The sequence below is a fragment of the Harpia harpyja genome, chromosome 19, assembly GCF_026419915.1.
Source record: "Harpia harpyja isolate bHarHar1 chromosome 19, bHarHar1 primary haplotype, whole genome shotgun sequence".
Taxonomy (NCBI): Eukaryota; Metazoa; Chordata; class Aves; order Accipitriformes; family Accipitridae; genus Harpia; species Harpia harpyja.
Window position 1 is genome coordinate 10,877,479 of NC_068958.1, and position 22,013 is coordinate 10,899,491.

The 22,013-nt window shown below is 45.9% G+C and overlaps 1 protein-coding gene across 10 annotated transcripts in view; it reads right to left on the reverse strand.

Annotated features, from left to right (window-relative positions):
* The window catches only part of CACNA1B (calcium voltage-gated channel subunit alpha1 B), a 310,095-nt gene extending 296,497 nt beyond the window's left edge, over positions 1-13,598 (reverse strand). For 9 of the 10 annotated variants that reach the window (XM_052815096.1, XM_052815094.1, XM_052815095.1 and 6 more), the window contains exons 1-2: positions 10,549-10,649; positions 3,872-4,011 (exon numbers count right to left, since the gene is read on the reverse strand). In XM_052815096.1, coding sequence (XP_052671056.1) covers positions 3,872-4,011; positions 10,549-10,641 — 233 coding nt within the window. In that variant the 5' untranslated portion in view covers positions 10,642-10,649. Of the gene's footprint in view, positions 1-3,871; positions 4,012-10,548; positions 10,655-12,895 lie in introns of those variants that run through there. The other variant, XM_052815098.1, reaches the window with a different exon arrangement.
* Positions 13,599-22,013: the final 8,415 nt, after the last annotated feature.

Consider the following 22,013-nt stretch of genomic DNA (forward strand, 5'->3'; position numbering starts at 1 on the left):
ACTGTGGATTTCTGCGGTTTCCACCCCAAGACAGGTTGCAGCAATAAAGTAAAAAGTCCCTTCACTCCTACCTTGGGAAAAGTGCATTAAGATCATATAGTCCCAGGCTAGTTGAGAAATTGCGGTTTTGTGTGATTTAGAGCTGCTAATGGGTGATGTCATCACTGGAACGAATGCAATCCCACAAAAATGTGAAAATAAAATGAGCAGGAGCTATAAAATATAAGTGTCTCTCTCCACAGTGGCAACAGGCACATCACAGCAGGGCAGCTTTCCTCGATACTCATCTACAACTGGAGGAGTTTACAAGAAATAGCTAAAAAAATTACAAAGGAAACAAAATCCTTCAAGAAGCAGCAATCTATTATTTTTCCAGGCCTTTATTAACAGCAAATCAGCATGCTTCCTTGAAAGTAAATGAGAAAAAGGCACCACAGCATTGCTGTGGAAAGAAACTGAGGGAGTGTTTTCCGGAACAACAAACCAAGCCATTTTGGGCCACTATCTGTCAGACTCCAGTTTAGCTCAATAGGATATTGATCCTGGCTGTATATAACATAGCCCTAATTTATTTTCTGATTAACAAGTTCTACTGTCTGATTTTGACAAAATGTCCATCATTGCAGGCAAATAAAAAAAATATGTATTTATCAGTAATGGCGGTGTGCAGGCATTAAGTAGCAAAAAGTGGGTTTGGAAAAAACAGGTGGAAAGGGTTACTGCATGATCACTGTAATATTTTCATAAGGGTAAGTTCAATAAATGCAGAGCCTTCCCCCACAGCCTCCTCCAAAACACACCCAGACACTGGCTGGCCTTCTTCCTACGGAAACAGCTAACAAGAGCAAAGCTGCTCTTTGCTTTTATGGGTTTTAGCTAAAAGCTGAAAGTGAGATCAGATTTTCTGACATTCACCATTTACCTTAATAAAAATGTGCACTCAACAGGATTAGCAAGTATACAACTCTGCATGTGGTACCATGAAATGCATTTTCTTGACCGTTCATGCTTACACAGAAAAAAAGAGAAATCAAAATCCCTCTATAATATTGAAGATCAATGTGAAACTGAGCTTAGGAACTGAATGCTGATCACTGCCTGGGAAACATGAATTAACATTTTCAAGTAGAAATCTTGCACATATGGCAAAGGAAAGCTTTTGATAGAGTAGTAAAATGATATTTCAAAACCTGATGTCCTACCTATCTATATTTATAAGAACACATTAAATACGAGTTTAGTGCTGTCCTTTTCTATTATTCTCTAATAAGTTACAGAACCTGCCTGATTATTTTTTGAAACACACAGATCGGAGACTACCTTCCACAGAAATGAAAATTAAGGTCCCGCTTGTGTCACCACCTCACAGCCCCTCCCTGGAGAAACAACCAGGTTTGTCAGTAGTAAAAGTTCTTCCTCAGCAACCTGTCTTTAAAGTCTCGATACAGAAATGCCAGGATGATGTCCACCTCCAATAAATGGCCTTGCCCAGACTTCCCCTTGCTAGCCGAGCTAGGGTAGGTGACGGGCAGATGAAAAGGTTTCTGGACAGTGAGGGAAGCCCAAGGAAGAGGAGCTCCTGCTTTCTAGCACAGACCCATGGCAACACAGGAGTGAGCTAAGAACATAATAAGGATCTAGGAAATTCAGAGCAAAACACAACAGGCTACAGAGAAAACACTAATTCAATCCCCTGTGTGAAGCTGCAGATCTTTCAACAGTATTTCTCTACTGTAGGTCCCTCCACCTCATGAACTGGGTTTGGAAATACAGCCCCACATTCAGGAAAGCATTTATCTAACCAAGCACATGAGTAACCCTGTTATTTTCAGTAGGGCCCCCCCTAGACACCAAAAATTTGGCATGAGCACAGGCGCCTTGCTAAATGCAGCCCTTGAATTACAGGATTAGAGGTCTGTGGATTTCCTCAGTGGAGATGACTCTTGGACTTAATGTCAATCAGTTTACACTTCGCCTTCCCTGCATTGCCTGCCTGGTGGGAAGTCCATGTACAAGACAATTTCAATACAACCCAGCTAGTATCACCATTGGAAACCAGCAGCTTTGACGTTAACAGGATGGTACTTCAAAAGAATACGCGTGTTTGCAGATGGCAACAGGATTCCTTATTACAGCTGCCTAATCAAGGCGATATTCCGCAATTATGCTCAGAGATCAAACAGCACTGCAAATAGCACTCACAATAAAACCGGCACCAGTAAGATGTTGGTGTCACACCTACAGCATCGCGCATTCAGTTGTGATTCCACAAGCACGGCACACACACGCAATGTTTCAGCTACTGTTGCAAAACTTTGAATGTCTCAGTCACAGCTAGTCACAGTTTAAAAAAAAAAAAACAAACCTATTTTGATTCTCGGCCTGTGTTTATGAAAAAAAACCCCAAATCTAAAACATGCCTAAACAAATAACAATATGGCTGTAATTCAGGAAAGCTTTTATGTATAGCCTTAACTTTAAGTACAGAACCACTGAAGTCAGCTGAATTCGAACATGTACTTGAAAGCTTTGCTGAAGGATAAATTAAAGCACTTGCCAAAGTCCTTTCCAGAATCAGGGCCTTGATTTTTTTTTTTTTTTTTTTTTTTTTTGCAAACACACAAAAGGGCATAGTGCTAACTAGGAATCAGAACATAACATCGGTGTGAATAATTGTAGCATCTGTGCTAATTCTCTTTTCAGCCTGGTACCCCCTATGCTTCCAAGTATGTAAATCTGATTCTCCTTGTGGCTCCACTGAAGTTTCTATTGATTAAATACGCAGCCCCAGCAGCAGGAGAATCAAGCCCTGCATATTTATTTTCTTCCTCTCAATACATAAAGAATTCCCTTTGGCCTCTCAATTGCTATATCACATGGTGCACTGAATGCAAATAGAATTACAGTGATAATGTATCTAATGAATACATCTGTATATGTATGCAAGCATTTTCCTAACAGCATTCTGCTCTATGCTACTAATCAGACCAAAGAATATATATGTTCATCACACACAGTAGCAGAGAAGGTGTGTGAAATGAGTGCATATTAATAACAAGAGCCAGACTGCAGTTTTCAGGGGGAAAAACTAACTGAAATCCTTCCAAGATGAAAGCTGCAAGATCAGGACCTCAAGCAGACCTTTGGAACATTTCCTTTGGAGCTTTAAAGCACCATTTGTAGACCGTAAGTGTTACTTAATGTTTGTATTTTCATTATTCACTAGCATGACACTACATTTTTATAAATAGATATAGAAACTGTTGCAACGTGTAACATAAAAACATTGTAAGCGTTTCCAAAAAAGAAATTAGCGATATCATTTCAAACCAGGGTACAAAATACACAGGTAACATTTTCAGCTCTGTCCTCTATAAGACATGCACCCTCTTTGAATTATTTTTAGGAAAGTTATTTTATAGCAGACCAAATTCATTCCTGCAGAAACTTCACTGGTTTCAGAGTTGCAATAGCTTAAAAATGGGATGCATTTAATTTGTTAGCTCACTCCATGTTGACTTTTAAAGTTATCCTATAATGTCAGAAGATAGATAGATTTAAATCAGGTTCAAGTACCTAGTGGCAATTAGAACCTGCAGAGTCTGAGAAATGTCAGTAAACGTCTGGATAAGACACATGCCAGCATATATACAAATAAATACCCTCAAAACCTCTTTTTAGTTGGTTCAAACAATGCTTTGGAAGCGACTCATTCAGCACAATAGCCATTATTTAAAGACATTAAGGTCAGAAATGCAGGGGTTTAGTACTATTTCACTAAAAATCACTCCCACCCCAATCCACAGTTAAAAACCAACACAAATCAAAGCAAAAGTTCCCCTTAAACTTAGGGCCAGAGGAGGTCACTTACCCTGTGAGGACCACGACAAAATCCATCACGTTCCAACCATTTCGGAGGTAAGAGCCTTTATGAAAAACAAACCCTAGAGCGATGATTTTTATACCAGCTTCAAAACAAAATATTCCAATAAAGTACGGCTCAGTGTCATCCTGAAAAAGAATAAAAATCAAAGGTGTCAAGGAGATACCTATGCTTATGCACTGATAGTAAGAGTCATACAAACTACACGCACCAACTTCATGCCCTTTTCAGCTCTCTGAGCAGAGTTGAAACCAAAAGGTTTAAGTTTACTGGAACTAAGCATAGAGAAGAATTTCATTATTATTTCTCTGAAGGCCAATTTTTTTTCACATTGGAAATTCTGTTTACCTTTATTCTGATCATTTCACCCCACGCTTTCCACCTTTACTCAATATTCTGGAGGGAATCTTAAATACTGAAGTTTTGCTCTAAGGGTATATTTAAACTTGAGATCACATATTTCTGTAATTATTGACATGGAAGAAAACATGTGCTTTACAATTCATCCAGGAAACTGAAACAAGATGATATCTCGGGGAGTAACAGTCAGCAGAGCAAGCTTGCAAACACTGGCAGGAAATTATTTATTTATCATTTATTCCATCAGTTCTTCCTTCATACTTTCTCCTCCATCTTCTCAATTTCCACAGCTGCAGACTCATTTGTTTTTCTTTCACTGTGTATCTGGTTCAGGGAGAAATCCCCACTCCCTTCCATTAACAGCAGAAGCAGTAAGGTTTGTGCCTCAGGCCCAGGGTGCAGACTAAAGCATACCATGGGATCACAGCTTCCTGTCCTAGCTCAGAAGAGAGAAAAATCAAGCTTAGTCTCCACAGTTTTACTACACCTTTTTTTCATCTATGGCACCAGATCCCTCAGTATTATACTTTATTGATAAGAGTTTCAACACAAATTCAATGCCAAATGGAAGCATTTGCATTTGGAAGAAAGATGTGGGCAAGTAATGGGAACAAAGCAAGAGGTGAAAGTAATGGGCATCAATTTCAAGAACATGTTAATTAGCTTTGGCACCTGTAACCAATTTTCAAATGTGCCTTAGATCCCTGATTTCAACTGAAGTCAATGGAGGCAAAGCAGCCCCACCCAAAAGGGAAGTAAACTCACAAATTAAGAGATTAGAAATGTTTGTTCCAGTGGCTTTGGCATTTCTGACCATCAGAGCCAAAGAGATGAGCTGCTGTTCGATGCACGGTTGTTTACATTTTGCAATTCTGCTAATGACAAAAGGTGATTTTAGTTCTCTTATACAGAAAGAACATGAATGTCAAGTCTTGTGGCCACAGAACAAGAAGCAGCAGTTTTGATACAAGAATTTATTTTACAGGCGTGGCAACTCTTGCTCCACTCTGACCCAGCACTGGCACGCGGACCCATGCTTTAGGCATAAGTACTTGTTACAGAAAGCCGGGTTTTTCACACCTAGAAGACCAGTATAACAGCATACCCCTCCCAAAGAGGCTTACACGCTTAGCACATCAATGTATACCCATCTCAGCAAGTCAGTCACAAAGCACTAATTACTGAAGATGCTTCCAAGCTGCTGGAAACTACTACTTCTGGACAGGCTTTTCCATCAGTGGCTGAATTAAAGTTTTGTTTCCTACAAAGGAACACCCCGCATCCCTACACAGCTCAGTGATCCAAGCTCCTCCATATACTTCATCCTTCACCCTATATCATGTCTACTCCCCTCTACCTTTCCTAACCTCACAGCCCCAGCAACTCCATCTCCCATTCCTCTACAGCCAGGCAAGATGACCAGTCACAAGCAGATCACACACACACACTAACTGGCTAGACAGCAAAACAGAGCAGGTGACTGTTGAGCTCACACTGTAGGCCCTTGGCTGAAATAGAGGGGAAAAAAAAGCAAACCCAAAACTAGCTTCTCCTTGAAAATGCTGTTTCCACAAACAGCAGCACCTACAAGCCTTCTGCCCCTTCACAGAGCCTCACTGACACTGCTCATAGGATACAGAAGCTATCACCGACAGACTGAGAAGCTCCAGCTGCCCATCTCAGTGCTATTTACCCACAGAGAAGCAGGAACAAGGCAAGGCCATCAGACCTTTTATGACCTTCAACAGAAATCCTACAGTAAGATTCTCCTTCCAGCAGTTTCTCCACAGCAAGAGCTAGAGGCATCCCAGGACTCCAACCCAGTACAGAAAATAGGGAAGAAGGAAGACAGGGTCAGAAATCATCACATGTGATTTCAGGAGAAGTTACCTTACTGCTCCCCTGCTTTCCCTTATGCACACAGGAGCACCCTAACAGCTTCATCTGCCTGCTCTTCAAACCCACAACACCTTCTAGTTCAACAAGTATACAAAATCTTTGCAAGCAAAGACCTTCTAGCCCATCCTATATTTCCATCCCACAACTACTAACATGCCTCTAAAAATAGCTCTTCTAACACACACACACACACACACTCCCCCTCATTATTCCCTCACTTCCTGGAAGCCTTATAACTACTCTGCTACCAGCTGTTTGCTCAATCTAGGTCAGGTGCCTTGTGATTACAGTACAGCTCCCAGCTTTAAAGACCCAGGGGTCAGGTACTCAAGGGTTTGATAGAATATGCTCTTCCCAAAGCTAGGACTACACAGAGCTCTTAGGAATTGGGTCAAAGAAGTTCTTGTCAGCTTCTAGGGAAGCAGGAAGACTCGCAGATGGGCTTGGGTATTACAAAGAAAAACTGTGATCTGTAGGGTTGGCAGGGAGTAGCTGGGGAAATAAGAGGGGATAGAAAGAGGGTCTTTTCTAAAACCTGTCTAAATTTACACTGATTTAGCCTAAGAATCAGGGCAGTAACAACGGGATGAAAAATAAAATTTATGCCCCATTAGGTAGTGGGGCCTGCTGCTGAAAAAAAGGATTCACATGACTGTGTGTAATGGAAGGAGCTGGAGGGCAAGGACATGAGTGACATGCCCTGTGCAGCGCTGAAATGGCACTGCTGTTGACTCAGAAATCCTGCTGCCGGGGCACCGTGCAGCCCCCTTCAGACAGAAGGCTGTGTTGCTGCTTGGGTTCAAGAGTGGGAAAGCAGGTGATAATGAGTATCAGTGTGCGTGCTTGGAAGGAGGGTGGAGAATTTGGGCAGCAGCCAGAGCTGTGCCAGGAGGTTGTTTGCTGTGGACACAGCAAAGCTTGAGACTGGGCCAAACACGCATTTAATCAATATGTTTCAGATCAGAAACAACTTCTGAGTCTGGAAAGTCATTACTATTCCTAGTCCATGTCCTAGTGGCTTTCCTTGGCCTTTGGATGTGACAGCCTTAATAGGTTTGGGTGTGTAAGACTTTGTTCATGCAAAGGTTAATATGAACAGCTCGCATATGACTGCACGAAGTGCCTGTGGATAGGGTAAAGAATTAAATCCATTAGTAAAGTGCAAGAGCTGTCATGCTGAATAGCTGAGGAAAGTTATATTCTGCCCTCACATCAAAAACATGCAGGGGAGCCACACACTCAGAGCCCTACAGTGACATGCAGACGAACATCCTACAGACCCACTGGTGTCCTCAAACAGGGTGTGCCCCAGAACAGGGCAGAAAATACATTTCCTGTCCTGCAAGTTCTGATATCGTCACTGTCAGGCTGGGACAAACCTATGGTCTACTGAAGCTTCTCATGAAGAACTGAGAAATTAGGAAGGAGACAGGGAGAGAACAAGTGTGCCTCAGTCTGGACAGCCAAGAGCATCACGAGCAGGGCATCTACCTGCAAGGCCATTCAGGGCTCAGATGTGAAGTTCACATTCCTACATTTGGAGCTCTCACCACCAGGCTCTGGGCCACACAGTACAACTCCCTCAGCATCTTTTCAGTTGGCATCACTCCAGTGTGTACAAACAATGCAATATTTATTGGGACAGAGAGAGACTGACTCTACAACCTATTGGCTAAGGTACTCAGCTGAGATGGACAGTAGCAAGTTTGTAGCATCTCTGTTCCAGTGGATAATTACTGATGTGAAATAAACACTTCCAGCAGCCAAAGCATGAGAGACTCCCAGCTCAGAGCAGGCAAGAACCTAGGGTGTAGGTCATTCTGCCGCTAGTGGAAGAATGAGCTTATTTCTCTTGTCTACAGAGCAAGGACTTGAAGCCAATGCTCCAGTTCACCACTAAATGCTTTGACCACCAAACTGGTGTTTTTTCAGAGCCCTGGTTTTGATCAGAATTTCTATCCTAGAGTCAAGTAATGTTTTTCTGTGCTACAAACTACATGCAGAAAATTGACAGAGAAAGATTATTCATAACTCAGCCATTCCAATTCTTGAAACATTGCATATACTGACACATCACTTGCTCGTCCCATGTGCTTAATTAACCCTGCTTGACAAGTAACACGAGCACAGAAAACAGCCAAGTGAGATTGCACTGCAGGTTCATATCTTGGGTCTCTGGGGAGACACATAGAAGAAAATTTTTATTAGAAGAGAAAAATCATGAAAATATTTGTATGGACGCCTCCCTCTTTTTCTCAGCTTTAACAAACAGAAAAACTTAACATTTTTGTCTTTGTGTCATCTGTGGCACAAAGTATCTGGGCAGCTTTGGTTTTCCTTCAACAACTCTGCCTACAGTTCCTGGTCATAAAAGGCTTGTGATGTGTATCTCATACCCTTAAGATCTGATTCACTCTTCAGTGATGAGCCCTCACTCCAATTTGGAGACTTTAATAAACCCAGGAGAAGGAAAAGTATATCCATAAATCATTAACCAAAAAAAGGCAAATTCCATTCCTGCCAAACACAGCAATAAAGCACCTGTTGTTCTGCATGGACTTATAATTTGGCTCAACAAGCCTGTAAATGTATGGGAATGTTCGCCTGCTCTGGTTTAGCACAGATTTGTAACATTTTCAATGGAACAACTTACAGTTTGTGGAAGCAGCAGGAGCATTCTAAAGAGGTTTCACTTGGAAAACCAGAAGACAGTTTTTCTTATTCACAATGCTTAATCTTTCCAGCATATGTTGGAAATAGAAAATATTTCATGGCTTGTAAAGATTCTCAGTGTTATTCTATGATAAACCCCTTTATATTTCAGTGTTACAAATGTGCTGTAGTTAAAACGACTCAGAATGTCTGGATCAAAGACAATGCTGCACAACAGTGTTTGGGACAAAAATCAGGGGTTAAATCTTCCTTCATCACCAAGGCAGAGTCGAAAAGGTGGAGACTGTGCACTTAACTCATACCATTATCTTACAATATTCAGTGGTAATGCCAGTGCCCTCCTTGGGAATGATTTGGGCAGGAACTGAAGTTGTGTGTGCGGTACTGGGTGCTGTAAAATGAAATTAATACAATGGGGAAAAGGACCAATAAAAAGCCTCTAGGATCCCCTTACAAATCTAGGGACATAGAAGAACATAGAAACAGTGTGCTAACCATACCTACCAAGCCAGAACATCCACAAAACTACTTTTTGCCTTCACTAGTCCATATGTTCTTAACTATGGAAGGTATTTCCTCAGCTCGATCATTACCCTGGGTCTAAACCTGTGCTTTGCTCACAAACCCAGGCTTGCCTTGCTAGCCAATCCCAAAACATACAAAGACATGTTTAATGACAGAAAGATCAACATACATGCATGTTCTTAAATTTTTCCCTCACCTCTTCCTAAGTAGAAATAATTCAAACAGAAGGGGACTAAGCAAACACAATGTAGGTGGATCCATTTCCAAACAGGCAATATCAACTAGCTGACCCTGAAGCTCTTTCTAGATCTGTCACACATTTTCCTGTTTCTGAAGAATGAGACTGAGACTTGCCCACTGGTATGGACCACCTTCAAAACTGTAGCAACCAGCATTCAGAGGCTCTAGCTTTTGGCAGCAAGCCTAATATTATCTTTGTTTGCATAATTTAATATCTACATGTAAAACACATATGGATCCATATTTATTCATCCTTTGAACATGCACCAGGATTAATGCATGAAAGGCATGAAAGATGTTCCAGATCATTAACAGCAGGAGAAAAATCAAACCAAATATTACCCATTTTTCCTACAGTGATGATAAATGGAAGAATGATTTTAAAGTTATTCTTATATTTTCTTTTGAAATAAGGTAATTGGGCTCATTACCATAAAGCCTGCAGGTAAATTATTTTCCTCTGTAAGTTGGTTTCTTTTTTTGGAAGGGAAGTGTAATCATCTAAACCCAAAGTTTCCTTTGTAGGGTCTTTGATATATGTTGTAGCAGGAAGATAGCTGAAAGACATACGAACCTAAAAGGTTACTCTGTTCTACCACTTCCTGGGAAAATATCACAGAAGTTCATTTGATTCTACAGATAATTCTGAGCATTTGGCAGTCCCTTCCTGTCTTGGTTTATAGACAACCTAAGTTTGCTGCTCTTCTGATCATAATGTAAGGTCCATCTCTTCTCCTGCAATTGGGCAGGGCTGGCTAGAGTGATGAAGCATTCTTGTGAAGATGGGATTGGAAGGTTAGAGTTATACTTGTTGTCACTGACTTATTTTTTTCTGATTATCAGGTCAATGCCCATTTGTTTACATGTGGATCTTTAAAATAGATACAAGCACTCACAACACTGAGTGGCTGACTGCTTTTTGCATTAGACCGAATACAAAAAATGTAAATAAGTGTATACAAACTCACCAATCTCTCTGACATAGGTGTCTTGTCTCCATCCGGCAAATGTTGTTCCAGGGCCAGCACAATACAATTGGCTATGATTGTAGCTAAAATCATGTATTCAAATGGAGTGGGGACCAGAAGTTAAAGAAAACACTAGACCACACAAGGAGAACCTTATCCAAATCCCATTTCTACTTAAGCGGTTACATTAGTTGAGCATTCTAAGATGTCTCATCTTTTTTAAAGCTGTTTAGTCTCTTTGACTTCCTCAGTTCTTTCTGGGGTGTCTTTGGAAGAAAAGTAGGAAATTGGCTCTCTTCTTTGAGAGAGTTAGTGACTTACACAGAATCTGAGCTGCTCAAGGAATTTGGGAGCAAGAAAGCAAAAGGTCCAAAGGGAACAAAAAGCAATTAATAATTATTGTTTTTAAATGAGATTGATAAGCTAAACTGCCCCAAAATAGATTATACAGCTGAATGACATCTGCTGAACTGTTCTTCAGAAATTGCCTGTCATTTAACTTGAGCGCATAGTGTAAATAAGCGATGGGCTAGAAAAGTTCTATTTAGAGTGTCTACGCAGGTCCAAAACATGAACTACTGCTAGGTTGCAATGCCTACTCCCGGTGAGACTAAAATCGCCAGCGCCCTACCGGGAAGTACGAGGGAAGAGATCTCACGGGAAAGAAGGCAAACCCGACACTAGGTACCCCCTTGCCTTTCTCCGTCGTCTCTAGCCCAGAGCCGTGCCGAGCCCCTGCACTCCCAGGGCGGAGCCGCGCCGCGGGCGGCGGCGGGGCCCCAGGGCGGCGGAGAGCTCCTCTCAGCACCGCGGACAGCTCCGCCCGTTCAGCACCGCGGACGGCTCCGCTCGTTCAGCACCGCGGACGGCTCCGCTCGTTCAGCACCGCGGACAGCGTCCTGCCCCGCCCGCCCGGCCGGCACCTCGCCCCGCAGCTCCGGCGTGGGGAAGGGCTGGTGGCTCTGCTGAACCCTCTGACTCCGCAGAGCTGTGGGTCCCCTCCCCACACTTCACGAGAAAGACGCAGGCGAGTTGCCCAAGAGACGGGAGAGGGCTAGACTGCGTCTAGCCTGGCAGGAAATGCGATGCTCTGCCTGCCACCGGAGCTTTGGAGCTCGTTTATTCAGACTTGAATGCAGGGAAGGAGCAATGGGTGAGGAAGGACAGCAATCCCTGTGATTTTGTAACAGGGACAGAAAGAGCAATATGGGTGTATGTTCAGGGGCACGGGAAGTGCATTCACTCTACTGGTGTATTTTTTTCCTGTTAGCTCCTCAGGAAGTGAAAACTGGGGAAGCCTGAAGGAGAGCTGGCCTCTGTGGCAATTGAAAGTGTTGCTAGGAGGCTGGGAGGAGGCCTTGCTGCTGTTAGCTGAGGATTAATAGGTGTGTGATATCAAATGAAAACAACCAGCTCCCGTGAGGTCACCAGTGTAATGCACTCCTGTATGCACACACACACACTATATCTACTCCCTGGTAACCTCAAATAGTCTGCTTCCCTTTTCTCATGGCTTACAACCCCACTGTGAACATCACTAGAAGCAAAGCCCCCTTCTGAGGAAGACCTCTGCAGCTCACTTGGCCTGGGAGCTGGTTCTGAGACAGAAGGCATCTGCCCCTTTCCCAATACAGCAGATGATCCTTCTCTCCACTTACTGCCTCCCTCTGCCACAGAGCTTTTCTTTTTTATTTTTCTTTTTTTTTTTTTTAGTACAGCCTAAGCTTACGCTAAGCACCTAATCAAAGTGACAAGATTCATGTTGATTCTAATGGATTCAGGAGGTGATGTACTAAAAACCTAGCTGCAATGATTGTATTAATGGGATTCGCAAGGTACCTTGGCTATCAACGTCCCTACTATGAATGCAGCTTTAATGCTAAGGTGTCACCATTTTTTTTATCCCATGTTCCTCCTCCTGTTCAGAGTGAGAAAGAAGAGTTGAAAGGCTCTAAGATGGAAATAAGACTCAGGATTCATTAGCATGACTCTCACAGAACCCTTTGCATTTGCCTTAAATTGTAGGTAATGTAAATCTGTGCAACTGTATATCTCACAGCTTAAACACACACTGAAATGCACGTATGTCTTTTACACACATCCCTGGCATAGTCAAAAGCACACTCCACCATTCCCACAGAAGCAATTTCCTATGATACCCAGCTACACAGCCGTACATTATGTCGGACACATGGATCCATGTCACACACCCATTACACACACTGGATCGCACATGCACGTCTACATTAGCACCAGACACTCATCCTTAGCTCCCTCGGGGATCTCTTCCCCCCAGACTCCCTCTCACCCTCCCCACCGTGCCCACACACCCTCCCTGAAAGGATATGGCCATTCTGTTATTCTCTTGGCGTATTTCCGTATAACATTATCTTCACTGAAGATGAAGAGGGATCTGTTGACTGTGAAGCAGTTCTGTTTGACAGGGATGGGGTTGTAGAGAGCCATAGTCCTGGCCCTCTGAGCCATCGACTGCTTATACATCCTTTGGCCGGCTTGGGGGCCACCTTGCCGGCTGCTCCCTCTTCCAGCCCCGGCCGGCCCTCCACCTCCATAGCGGGTTGGCAGATCATCCCCAAACCGAGCCATTCTCTCAGTGCACGGAGCCGGGCGCTACAATCCAAACTGGCAGCCGAGGCGAGAGGAAGACGCATCACAGCGCGCAGCACTTCTCCCTCCGGGGGCTTCAGTTGCGGGGTCGGAATTGATCGCAGTAAAATATATAGGTATATTTAAAAAAAAAAAACTGTGTATATATATCCCTTTCCCTTCCTCCACCCCTTCCTCTTCCCCGCCGCTGTGGCTGCCCGGGGGAGGAGGAAGGCTCCGGGGCTCCGCTCACCTCCCCGCACAGGTGCCGTCTCTCCGGCCCGACCTCATGGCCGGGGCGGGCGGGGTGGCCGGCAGGGCGAGCGCGGCCCCTTCCGCGCTGACCGGGGGGGCTCCGGGCTGGGAAGGGGCTGCGCTGCTGCCGTGCCCGCCGCGGGAGAGCTCCGCCGTGCCCAGCCCAGCCCAGCCCGGCTCCGGCTCCGGCCCGGCCCGGCCCGGCCCCGCCGCATGTGATGCCCGGAGCCAATCGGCCGCCGCGGCTCCGCCCGCTCCAGTCACCGGCACCGGGAGGCGGGCAGGGATGGAGGGATGGAGGGATGGAGGGAGGGAGGGAGGGAGGGAGGGAGGGAGGATGGAGCCGGCCCGGCCCGGCCGCCACCGCCCACCCCGATAAATACGGCGGAGCCGCGGCCACTCCCCGGGGCCGCGGGGAAGGAGGGATCGAGCCCCCCCACCACCCCCACCACCCCCTCCGCGCAGGGCTCCGCGGGCGCGCAAAGCTCCGGCCGGGGGTGCCGCCGTCTGGGGGCGGGGGGGAACGGGCCCCCGCGCCTGCGCGCCGCTGCCCAGATGTGCATTGCCCAGCTGCTGCACCCATGGGTGCCCCCAGCCGCGGCGGGGGGCTCCGGAGTCATCGGAGCGCCCGTCCCCCCTGTCTGTGCCATCAGAAGCCCCGGGGAAGGCTGGGGGCAATGGGGGGCGGGGGGTGCAGTGTGAAAGGGGGGCGCAAGGAGGGGGGACTGGGGGTGCGGGGCAATGGGGGTGCTCATTCAGATCCAGCCCCTGGGACCACGGGGCCGGCGGGCACCGCCGTGGGAGGGACAGATGCGGGGCGGGGGGGGGGGGGCGATGTAACCCCTGCAGCAGCACACACGGATAAGGTGGTGCAGGGATCTGTGCGCACAGGCCGGCTTGAAACAGTGCTGTGCCCTTCTAGACAACTTACTTTGTTTCTCCTTGGTTTGAATGACTCCTGCAGAGCGCTGGATACCTTTAATCCTGTATTTATGGACGAAATCCTTTAATCCTGTTTATTCCAACACCCTCTGTTGCTCCCTTCCACCGCAAGTCAGAAAGCTAACTCCTCCTTGTGCCTGGAGCGCCTAACATCAACGGTCACTGCAGTAGCTGGTGAGGATATGCTTTTGCATTTAGGCTAAATCTGGGATGCAAACTATTAACTTTTAGAAGGGACCCCCCAGAGAAGTCAGGGCTGTCGACAGGGCGACATTTTCACTCCCCCCCACAGTAAGGAAACCCTGCACTCTGCTGCTAATGTGTTTTTTGCCTTAGTCATCCAAGCTGTCTCAGTTCAAAACCAACCCACCAACTAGGCAAGTCTGTAGCAATAACATCTGCTCGCTTCAGGAGACAGCAAGAGGGCTGGCAAAATCCACAAAAGGCACAAATAAGGGCTGGCAATTCCAAAGGGTGACTTCCTGGAAGAAACCGGCTTCTTACCCAGGGCTTTGGTATCTGAAGGGCTTTCTCACACTGCAGCAGAGCCAGAAGATACCCTCAGAGGCAGCACTATTCCTGAGGTGAGCCAGTAGCAGCACAAACTCAAGGAGCCGTAGAGGGAAGAAGCAAGGGAGGAAGGTGCATCACATCCTGCTGCCTCGAGGGTCAGACACAGCAACAGCCACCAACCACCCTGAGAGGGACATGGCCAGCCAGCGTCTGCAAGCCCTGGGGAGCAGGTCAGCAAGAAGCAGCTCCAGTCTGTAGGAGCCTTCCCATGCACGTGCTGGGAATGTGATAAAGGAGGACTTTCTGCCAACCTGTTTTGGATAATTTGCAATTAAACTGAATGCTGGAGTCTTTGGGAAAAACTTTGCCTGGAGAAGGAAACTGAAGTCTTTGGGAAATGAGGCCTCGTGCTTGGGCTGCCACCAGGTTGCTTCAGCTCCCACTGGCTCAGGATCCCTGTTGTGCTCAAACAGACCCTGGGCCGAGAGTAAAATCAGAGCGTTTCCTCCTGCGAGTCTTCACCCCTGAGCACTGCTGAGCTGATCCACACAACTGGGTCATCAGGGAAAGTTTCTTTATTTTATGGAGGGAGAAGAAGGGTACAGGGAGCTCACAGCTCATAGGCTGAACAGGGCAGGAGAATGCTCTTTTCTCTTTAAAGTTTCCCCTAAAAACATTTTCATTTTGGTCCTCACTGCATTTTTTTTTTTATAATGAATTTATCTTTTCATCTGAAATTCAGGTTTCCCCCAGCTGATTTATTTAGTTGTCTAAATTTTTCACTTCTCTGCTTCTCATCACTAAATCTAATATATTCTGTGGTCTTATGTTTTACAGTGGAAAAACCTGGCTCTTTTTATCAATAGCCACTAGAAGGGGAAATGCCATTTTCAATAATCCCCCACCCTCTTCTGACGGAAATCAGAATCTTGAAAAAAGAAATACATTGGTTTCCACAAATCTTCATGTCTGCATCCTCCTGTGCTTACAAGGGGGGGGGCGGGGCAGACAGATGAACAACATGACAGCTCTGAAAAGTCAAAAAAAATTGCTGTCTTTTGCATCAGGTGGTATTGAGAATCAGGTAAAACTCTGACCCCCACATCCCCTTCTCTCTTCCCAGAGCCACCGAACCATCCTGCCTCTCCCAGGAACAAACTCCCCACAGCAGCACTGCAGTGAAGTCAGCAGACGGGGTGGTGGGGGTGTTTGTGACGGCAAGAAAATGATGTGAGCATGTCATGGGGATGTTCTATTAAACCACGGTTTGCCCTTTTCTCAATCTGCATGCTCAGGGCTTTTTTTTTTTTTTTTTTTCCCCACACCATAGGGAAGATCACACAGATCTTAAGCATTGAAAGCCTTAAAGACGAGAAAGAGATTGCAATTGCAAGGATTATTTAGATTTGAAAGGGGAAGCATCAGGATTTAGTTGGGCTTTTTAAGATTATGAAAAGAGCAGGGGAATTAAGAGAAAGCAAAAAATTTAGAGCACTGAAACAGGTCACACATCTATAATCTACCATTACAGGAGGGCAAAGAGCATTTCATGGCAAATTCTAAAAATGGATTCAGTCATGAGTAACTCCTCCTCGTAAGCCCCAAAGACAGAGGTGAGCAAATCACACTGCTCTCCAGCACTGGCTGTCTTGGCTTCAGCAAGGAGCCTTCCTCCTTCCCGAGCAGCTTTGCCAGGCAACGAAGCATTTCCCTGGACTTTCACCTCCATCCCAAGCACCAAGCCTGAGGCAGGTGACTGCGCTTAATGGAGCAGCACTTCCATCTGGAAAGGCAAAGCCTGCCTTGCTGAGACAGGGCAGAGAAAATGGTACAATATTGCAGATCTTTTGCATGTCAGATGACTGGGACACTTGGATCACGGCAAGCACCAGTGGCACTATTTATTTGCCCTGGCAAAGCAGCTCATGGGGACTCCCGGGACAGTCTGGATCTATCTCTGGGGAGGTTTCTGATGGAACCACAAAGAAGTGGACTTCCAGTTTGCTGTGCTCCAGAGTCATGAGCACAGGTGTCCTATATGAGGGACAGTGGCTAAAATTTAGGGACACAATCCCAACATCCCCTTGACTGTCATCCATCACTGAGCAGGTTAGGGGGGACATGCTTGCAGAAACAGCAGCAGGGAAGCAAAAGATTTCTTCCTTTAAGAGAGGAAGAGAGTCCCACCGTGCCCTGACTCCCCTGGGTCCTGGCCTACACCCTGAGCAGCTCAGAGGGAGGGTCAAGGTTTCCTGGCACACCTTGTGTCCAGGTGAGCTCAGGGGTCAGAGAACTGTAGGTAGGTTGTTATTTGCTCTCAGAATTTGCAAGACTGAGGAACAGAGCAGCCACTTCAATCCCATACATCCTGAAGCTCTGGACCCAGGCTATTGCCAAACAGAGCAGCTCCCAAGAGCATATTTCCTTTAAAAAATAAACAAACAACACAGGCTGCACATCACCTTCCAGCCCACAGGAAGGTCCACAGCTCCAGGCCAAGAAAACCAGCTTACCGAGGCGTTCCTGGCCAGCAGTTTCTGCTCTCCTCACTTGCATGCGTGCACTTTGCACCAGCTGTGCTAGGGGAAAATCCTGCTGTGATGCAGGTAGAGAAAATTGTTAGAGGTTGTGCTTGAGTCTGCCAGACAATGCAGAATGGCATTATGCAAAAGACAGCAAGGGGAGGGCAATGAGAAACGTGTTCTGTTACTTTTTAATCAAGAATAAAAGGATAAAAGAGTGAACAAAGGGAAAGAGAGGCCTCATGAAGATACAGCTCCTCTTACGCACATATCATAATCATGGTATCATCTGTAATACAAACAGTGTCCTAAACCACTGGGGCCAATTACCCTTAGCTGCTGTACAAACGCAGAGTAAGGCAGACCCTGCCCCTGAGAGTTCTTCAGTTGGGCTGGGAGTATTGATGGCAAAGCCCCCAGGTTTTATCTGGCTGGCAGAGCAATTTCATCTCTGCACAAAGGGGTGCACAAACCTCCAAGCTAGCACCATCCCAAGTCCACAGCACCACACAGCTCTTCCAGCCCAAGAGATCAGATCAAGCTTAATATTTACAAGAGCTTAGTCTAAACAGTCAAAACGAAGGAAAGGGAAACTGAGGCACAGCACAGTCACCTGTGCCTCACAGCAGGTCAGGGAGGGAAATCGGGCACCATGAGTCCCAGCTCAGCACCTTCTCCCCATCATGCCACCACCTTGAGTGAACACCAGGAGACCAAGAGCAGTTGCACTCATTCTGTTTCTCTTGAACTTAATTCCTTTGTAGATAGACCATGACATGAAACCCAGCAGCCATTCCTTGACTGTGGGAGAAGTTAGCTGAATTAAGTCTGCTGGCATCTTTGCTTTATGTCCCAGGTAGCTGAATAACCAGGCAGTCAGCTCAGAAAGTACTTCAACAAGCAGGACCAAAGTCTATATAACAACGCACTGGAAATTCACAGCAAGGGATAACTACCAAATCACAGGACACAGTGAAGCAAGGCTGTCCACATGTGGAAGCAAGACAAGAAACCTGTCTGGTGCCCAGTGTCCCACTTACAGTGTTACTGCACCACATCTGAGCCCCAGCAACACCATAACAGCGTTTGCTCTGTGGAAAAGCAACCTGCTTGCACACACCCAGTGCTTGTGGCAGGGGAACTGAGATAAGATGATGGATGAAAGGTACTAATTTGTTTTATATCAGGCTTCATATTTTTATTCTCCTTGGCATTTCTAAGATCATTTCTACACTATTGGTCTCCAAGACTGACAGGCCAGCAGGCAAAGGCAACAAGTTCACACCTTCTCTTCCATTGTTTTGGACCTCAGTTCAACTGAGGACTTGATCATCAGAGAGGGGAATCTGGTGAGCCTTAGCCTGTCTTTCAGTATGTATCTGTCTGTGGTCCAAAAATGATTAGACATCTAATCCTCTTTAAGATTCAGGTCTGTCCTCTCCTTAGGCTCTTCTGAAAATCTGCCTAGATGCTTCTCAACATCCAGATGTCAAAACACCTTTTCAAATCTGACTTTAGACAAACTAGAGTAATGTATAGGCTCAGCTCTGCATTAGCATCACTCTTGAAATCCAAGAGCGAGGAGCATCATAAGAACTGATAGAGCACCAGGACTCTGCTGGTCCAGATCAGGAGCTAGACAAGTTGGCAAAGGGAAGTTAGAGAAGTTTGGGAATTCCATCAGTCACTTGCCCAAAGATTAATGCAAGTTGAAGACAGCCTCCTCCCAGATTCCTTTCCACATAAACCTAGCAGTGTCTGTACTTGTCCCCCGCAGATGTCTGCCGTATATTATGCAAAGCTCCCAGCATGTCAGGTGCATGTCAAATCACACTGCAAAAGGAATCACACTTTGCCTGGATTATTTTCAGCATTATTATTGAATACAGATTGATCAAGGACCAAGAGCTTGTTGTCTTCTCAGTGATGTGCAAGAGAAGCTATTCAGGCATATAGAAAAATCCAGAAAAATGAACATACAAGGAAATGGCTCCATGTTTACAGCTGCCAAGTTTTGGGTTGAGATGCCCAATTACAAGGTGTAGGAGGGTCCAGATTCCCGAGGGCCCAGATTCCCAAGGTCCTCTAAGGTTTTGAAGAACTTGAGGACTGAAGAACAATATTACACAAGGAAAGTAACACACTGCAAAGCTGCCTTCTTCCTCAGTTGTAGGATGGTTGTTGCTGTGAAAGTTCGTATTCTAAAACTAAGGAAGATGATGGTTTTCTTTCTAGGCACCTGCAGCTTCCATGGGTGTTTCTGCACCTAGCATCTGCAAAAATTTGGCACTTGTGTATGCAACATCAGTAATCAGGCACTTGTGTATGCAATGTGTCTGAGGGAGGACATGTAGGAGGAACAGATAACCTCTACAGTATTTTCATGTACTGAAAAAAGAGCCTTTGTTCTGGAATAGCTGGAAACAGCTGTCTGGGCAAGCTTATCTCCCAGAAGGCATCACTATGGAGCAAAGAAGCAATATGGAGTAATGACAGTATCTGAAACGCTGCAGTTGCAATAAGTGAGAGTTCACCTTCATGCTTCAATACAGACTTAGGAAATCCTGGTGAAGCTAGAACCAGGTTAGTGGCACTCACCTTACACATCACGCTCTCTTGCAGAACACTGCTCCAGGGAAATGTTCCTCCAAGTATCTTTGAATCCTTTCACCAGCACAACCCAAGTCTTCCCAGTTTCAAGATGGTTTTGGTCCTTTTAACCTAGGAAAAGGAATAGGTTTTAGTGACATGTGGTCAGATGATAGAAAACAAGGCTCAGTTTCCTATGTGGGGTCTTCAGTTCATATGGCACAAAATAAAAGAGATAATGCATATGAAAAGATGGACAGAGTTGTCCTAAAAATCAGGCAATTTGAATGAGATTGCAGATACATTCAGCCACACACCAAATACCCAGGCAGAAGCAAAGCCAGTGCAGTGGTAACTTCTCCCTCTTCCCAAAACCCTGCAGTTGCAGGAGTTATTTTGGCCAACATGCAGTGAGTGCTATTCTCTGCTGGCAAAGTGCTGAACCAGAGCTGGGAGACATGGGGTCCACCAGGGCTTTGCTACGAGCACTCTCAATGGTCCTGGGCATGTGGACACACCTAAGGCCTTTAAATCACTATTTCCCCCATCTTGAAACAGGCATCAAGATGTCCTCTACTTACCTTTTCCCTGTTTCAGTTATTACCTCCGTGATCCTGGAATGCTCTTTCCTCTGCAGTGTGCTCAGCTCAGCGAAGCTTCAAACCCACTCAGGACCTCCAATCCACCTAATACATAAATTTAAGAGACAGACTGAAGGTCTGATGAAGTGCTCAATGAGCTACAGTTAATGGGTGGATGTGCTGTTACCCTGCCTAGGACCAGATCAGGAACCATGCAGCAAGCAAGAATAATAGGAATTAAAAAAAGCAATGCACAGTCCACAGCCTTCTAAGATCTGAAAGGTTAATGCACACAGAAAGGGAGAAACACAATAAAAAGCTCTGGAGCTACAGATTAACTTTCACTTCTCAGAATCTATTATTGTTATTAAGGAAGATACTGAAAGGCAGAAAAATGAGCTAGATGCCCTACTTCCACCACCTTGCACTGGGATTTGGGGGTTTGTTTTCTTTTACGCCTTTCACTATCTTCCCCCCTTTTTTTTTTCCAACCTGCAGCGAAATGCAAATGACGAGGACTTTGATAAGCAGCCTGAAAGCCTGGGAATCCCCCAGGCTTAAGGCAGGTTGGTGCATTGTAAAGCAGCTCCCCCTTACAAAAAAAATGCTCTTTTGTATCTGTTGGCTAGCCTGAGCGAGGCAGAGAGCAGCCAAACGCCTGCACCAGGAGATAGCTCCATTTATAATGGTACACCTATTAGGCAACCAATCCATTTAGCCTGGGTGCTTATTGTTTATTCAGCTAATGGTGAAAGTTATGTCCACATTCTAGTGTAAATTAAGTATTCAGCTATTTTACAAGACACAGTAAGTCGGTCAGCCTTAGCGTCAGTAATTAGGGCTTACTGTTTAATTAATCTCTTGTGGTCACACGCACGATACGGCAATCTCTATCGCACTCTCTCTGTTGGCTTACATGGCAAAGCGGAGAGGGGCTAAGGAAAAGGAGGAGTTAATCCTTTAAGCATATCGCTTATCCCCATTGCACAAACATTAAATGAAGCGGGGGAGCTGCTCGCTCTCGCTGGTGGGAGAACATTGGGGTTACAAGCCAGCAAAGCCACTCAGGACATTAGCTCATTACCCAGGAGACCCGTCACACCTACAGACAGGGGACAAAGCAAAACCCACGGGGCCTTGCTCCTCGTAAACGGGAAGGCGAGAGCAGCTACACCTTTGGCTTGAGAGAGGCTGAGCTAACAGGGCTGCGGTTCCTCCTCGCCACAAGCCTGCGGCCCCCGAGCCCCTGGCTCCGGCAGCTGCCGCCCCAGGTCGATGCCCACGGACCGCGGCAGCGGGGGGACACCTGGGAAGCCCCATCCCTGGCAGTGCCATGTCCTTGCCAGGAGCAGCAGCAGCCCAAGGCACAGCCAGGGGCCACGTTTCCACTCGCTGCTGATGGGAGAGTGTGAATGAGTCGGAGTCCCCATGAAGATGGGGGGGGGGTTGCGGAGCG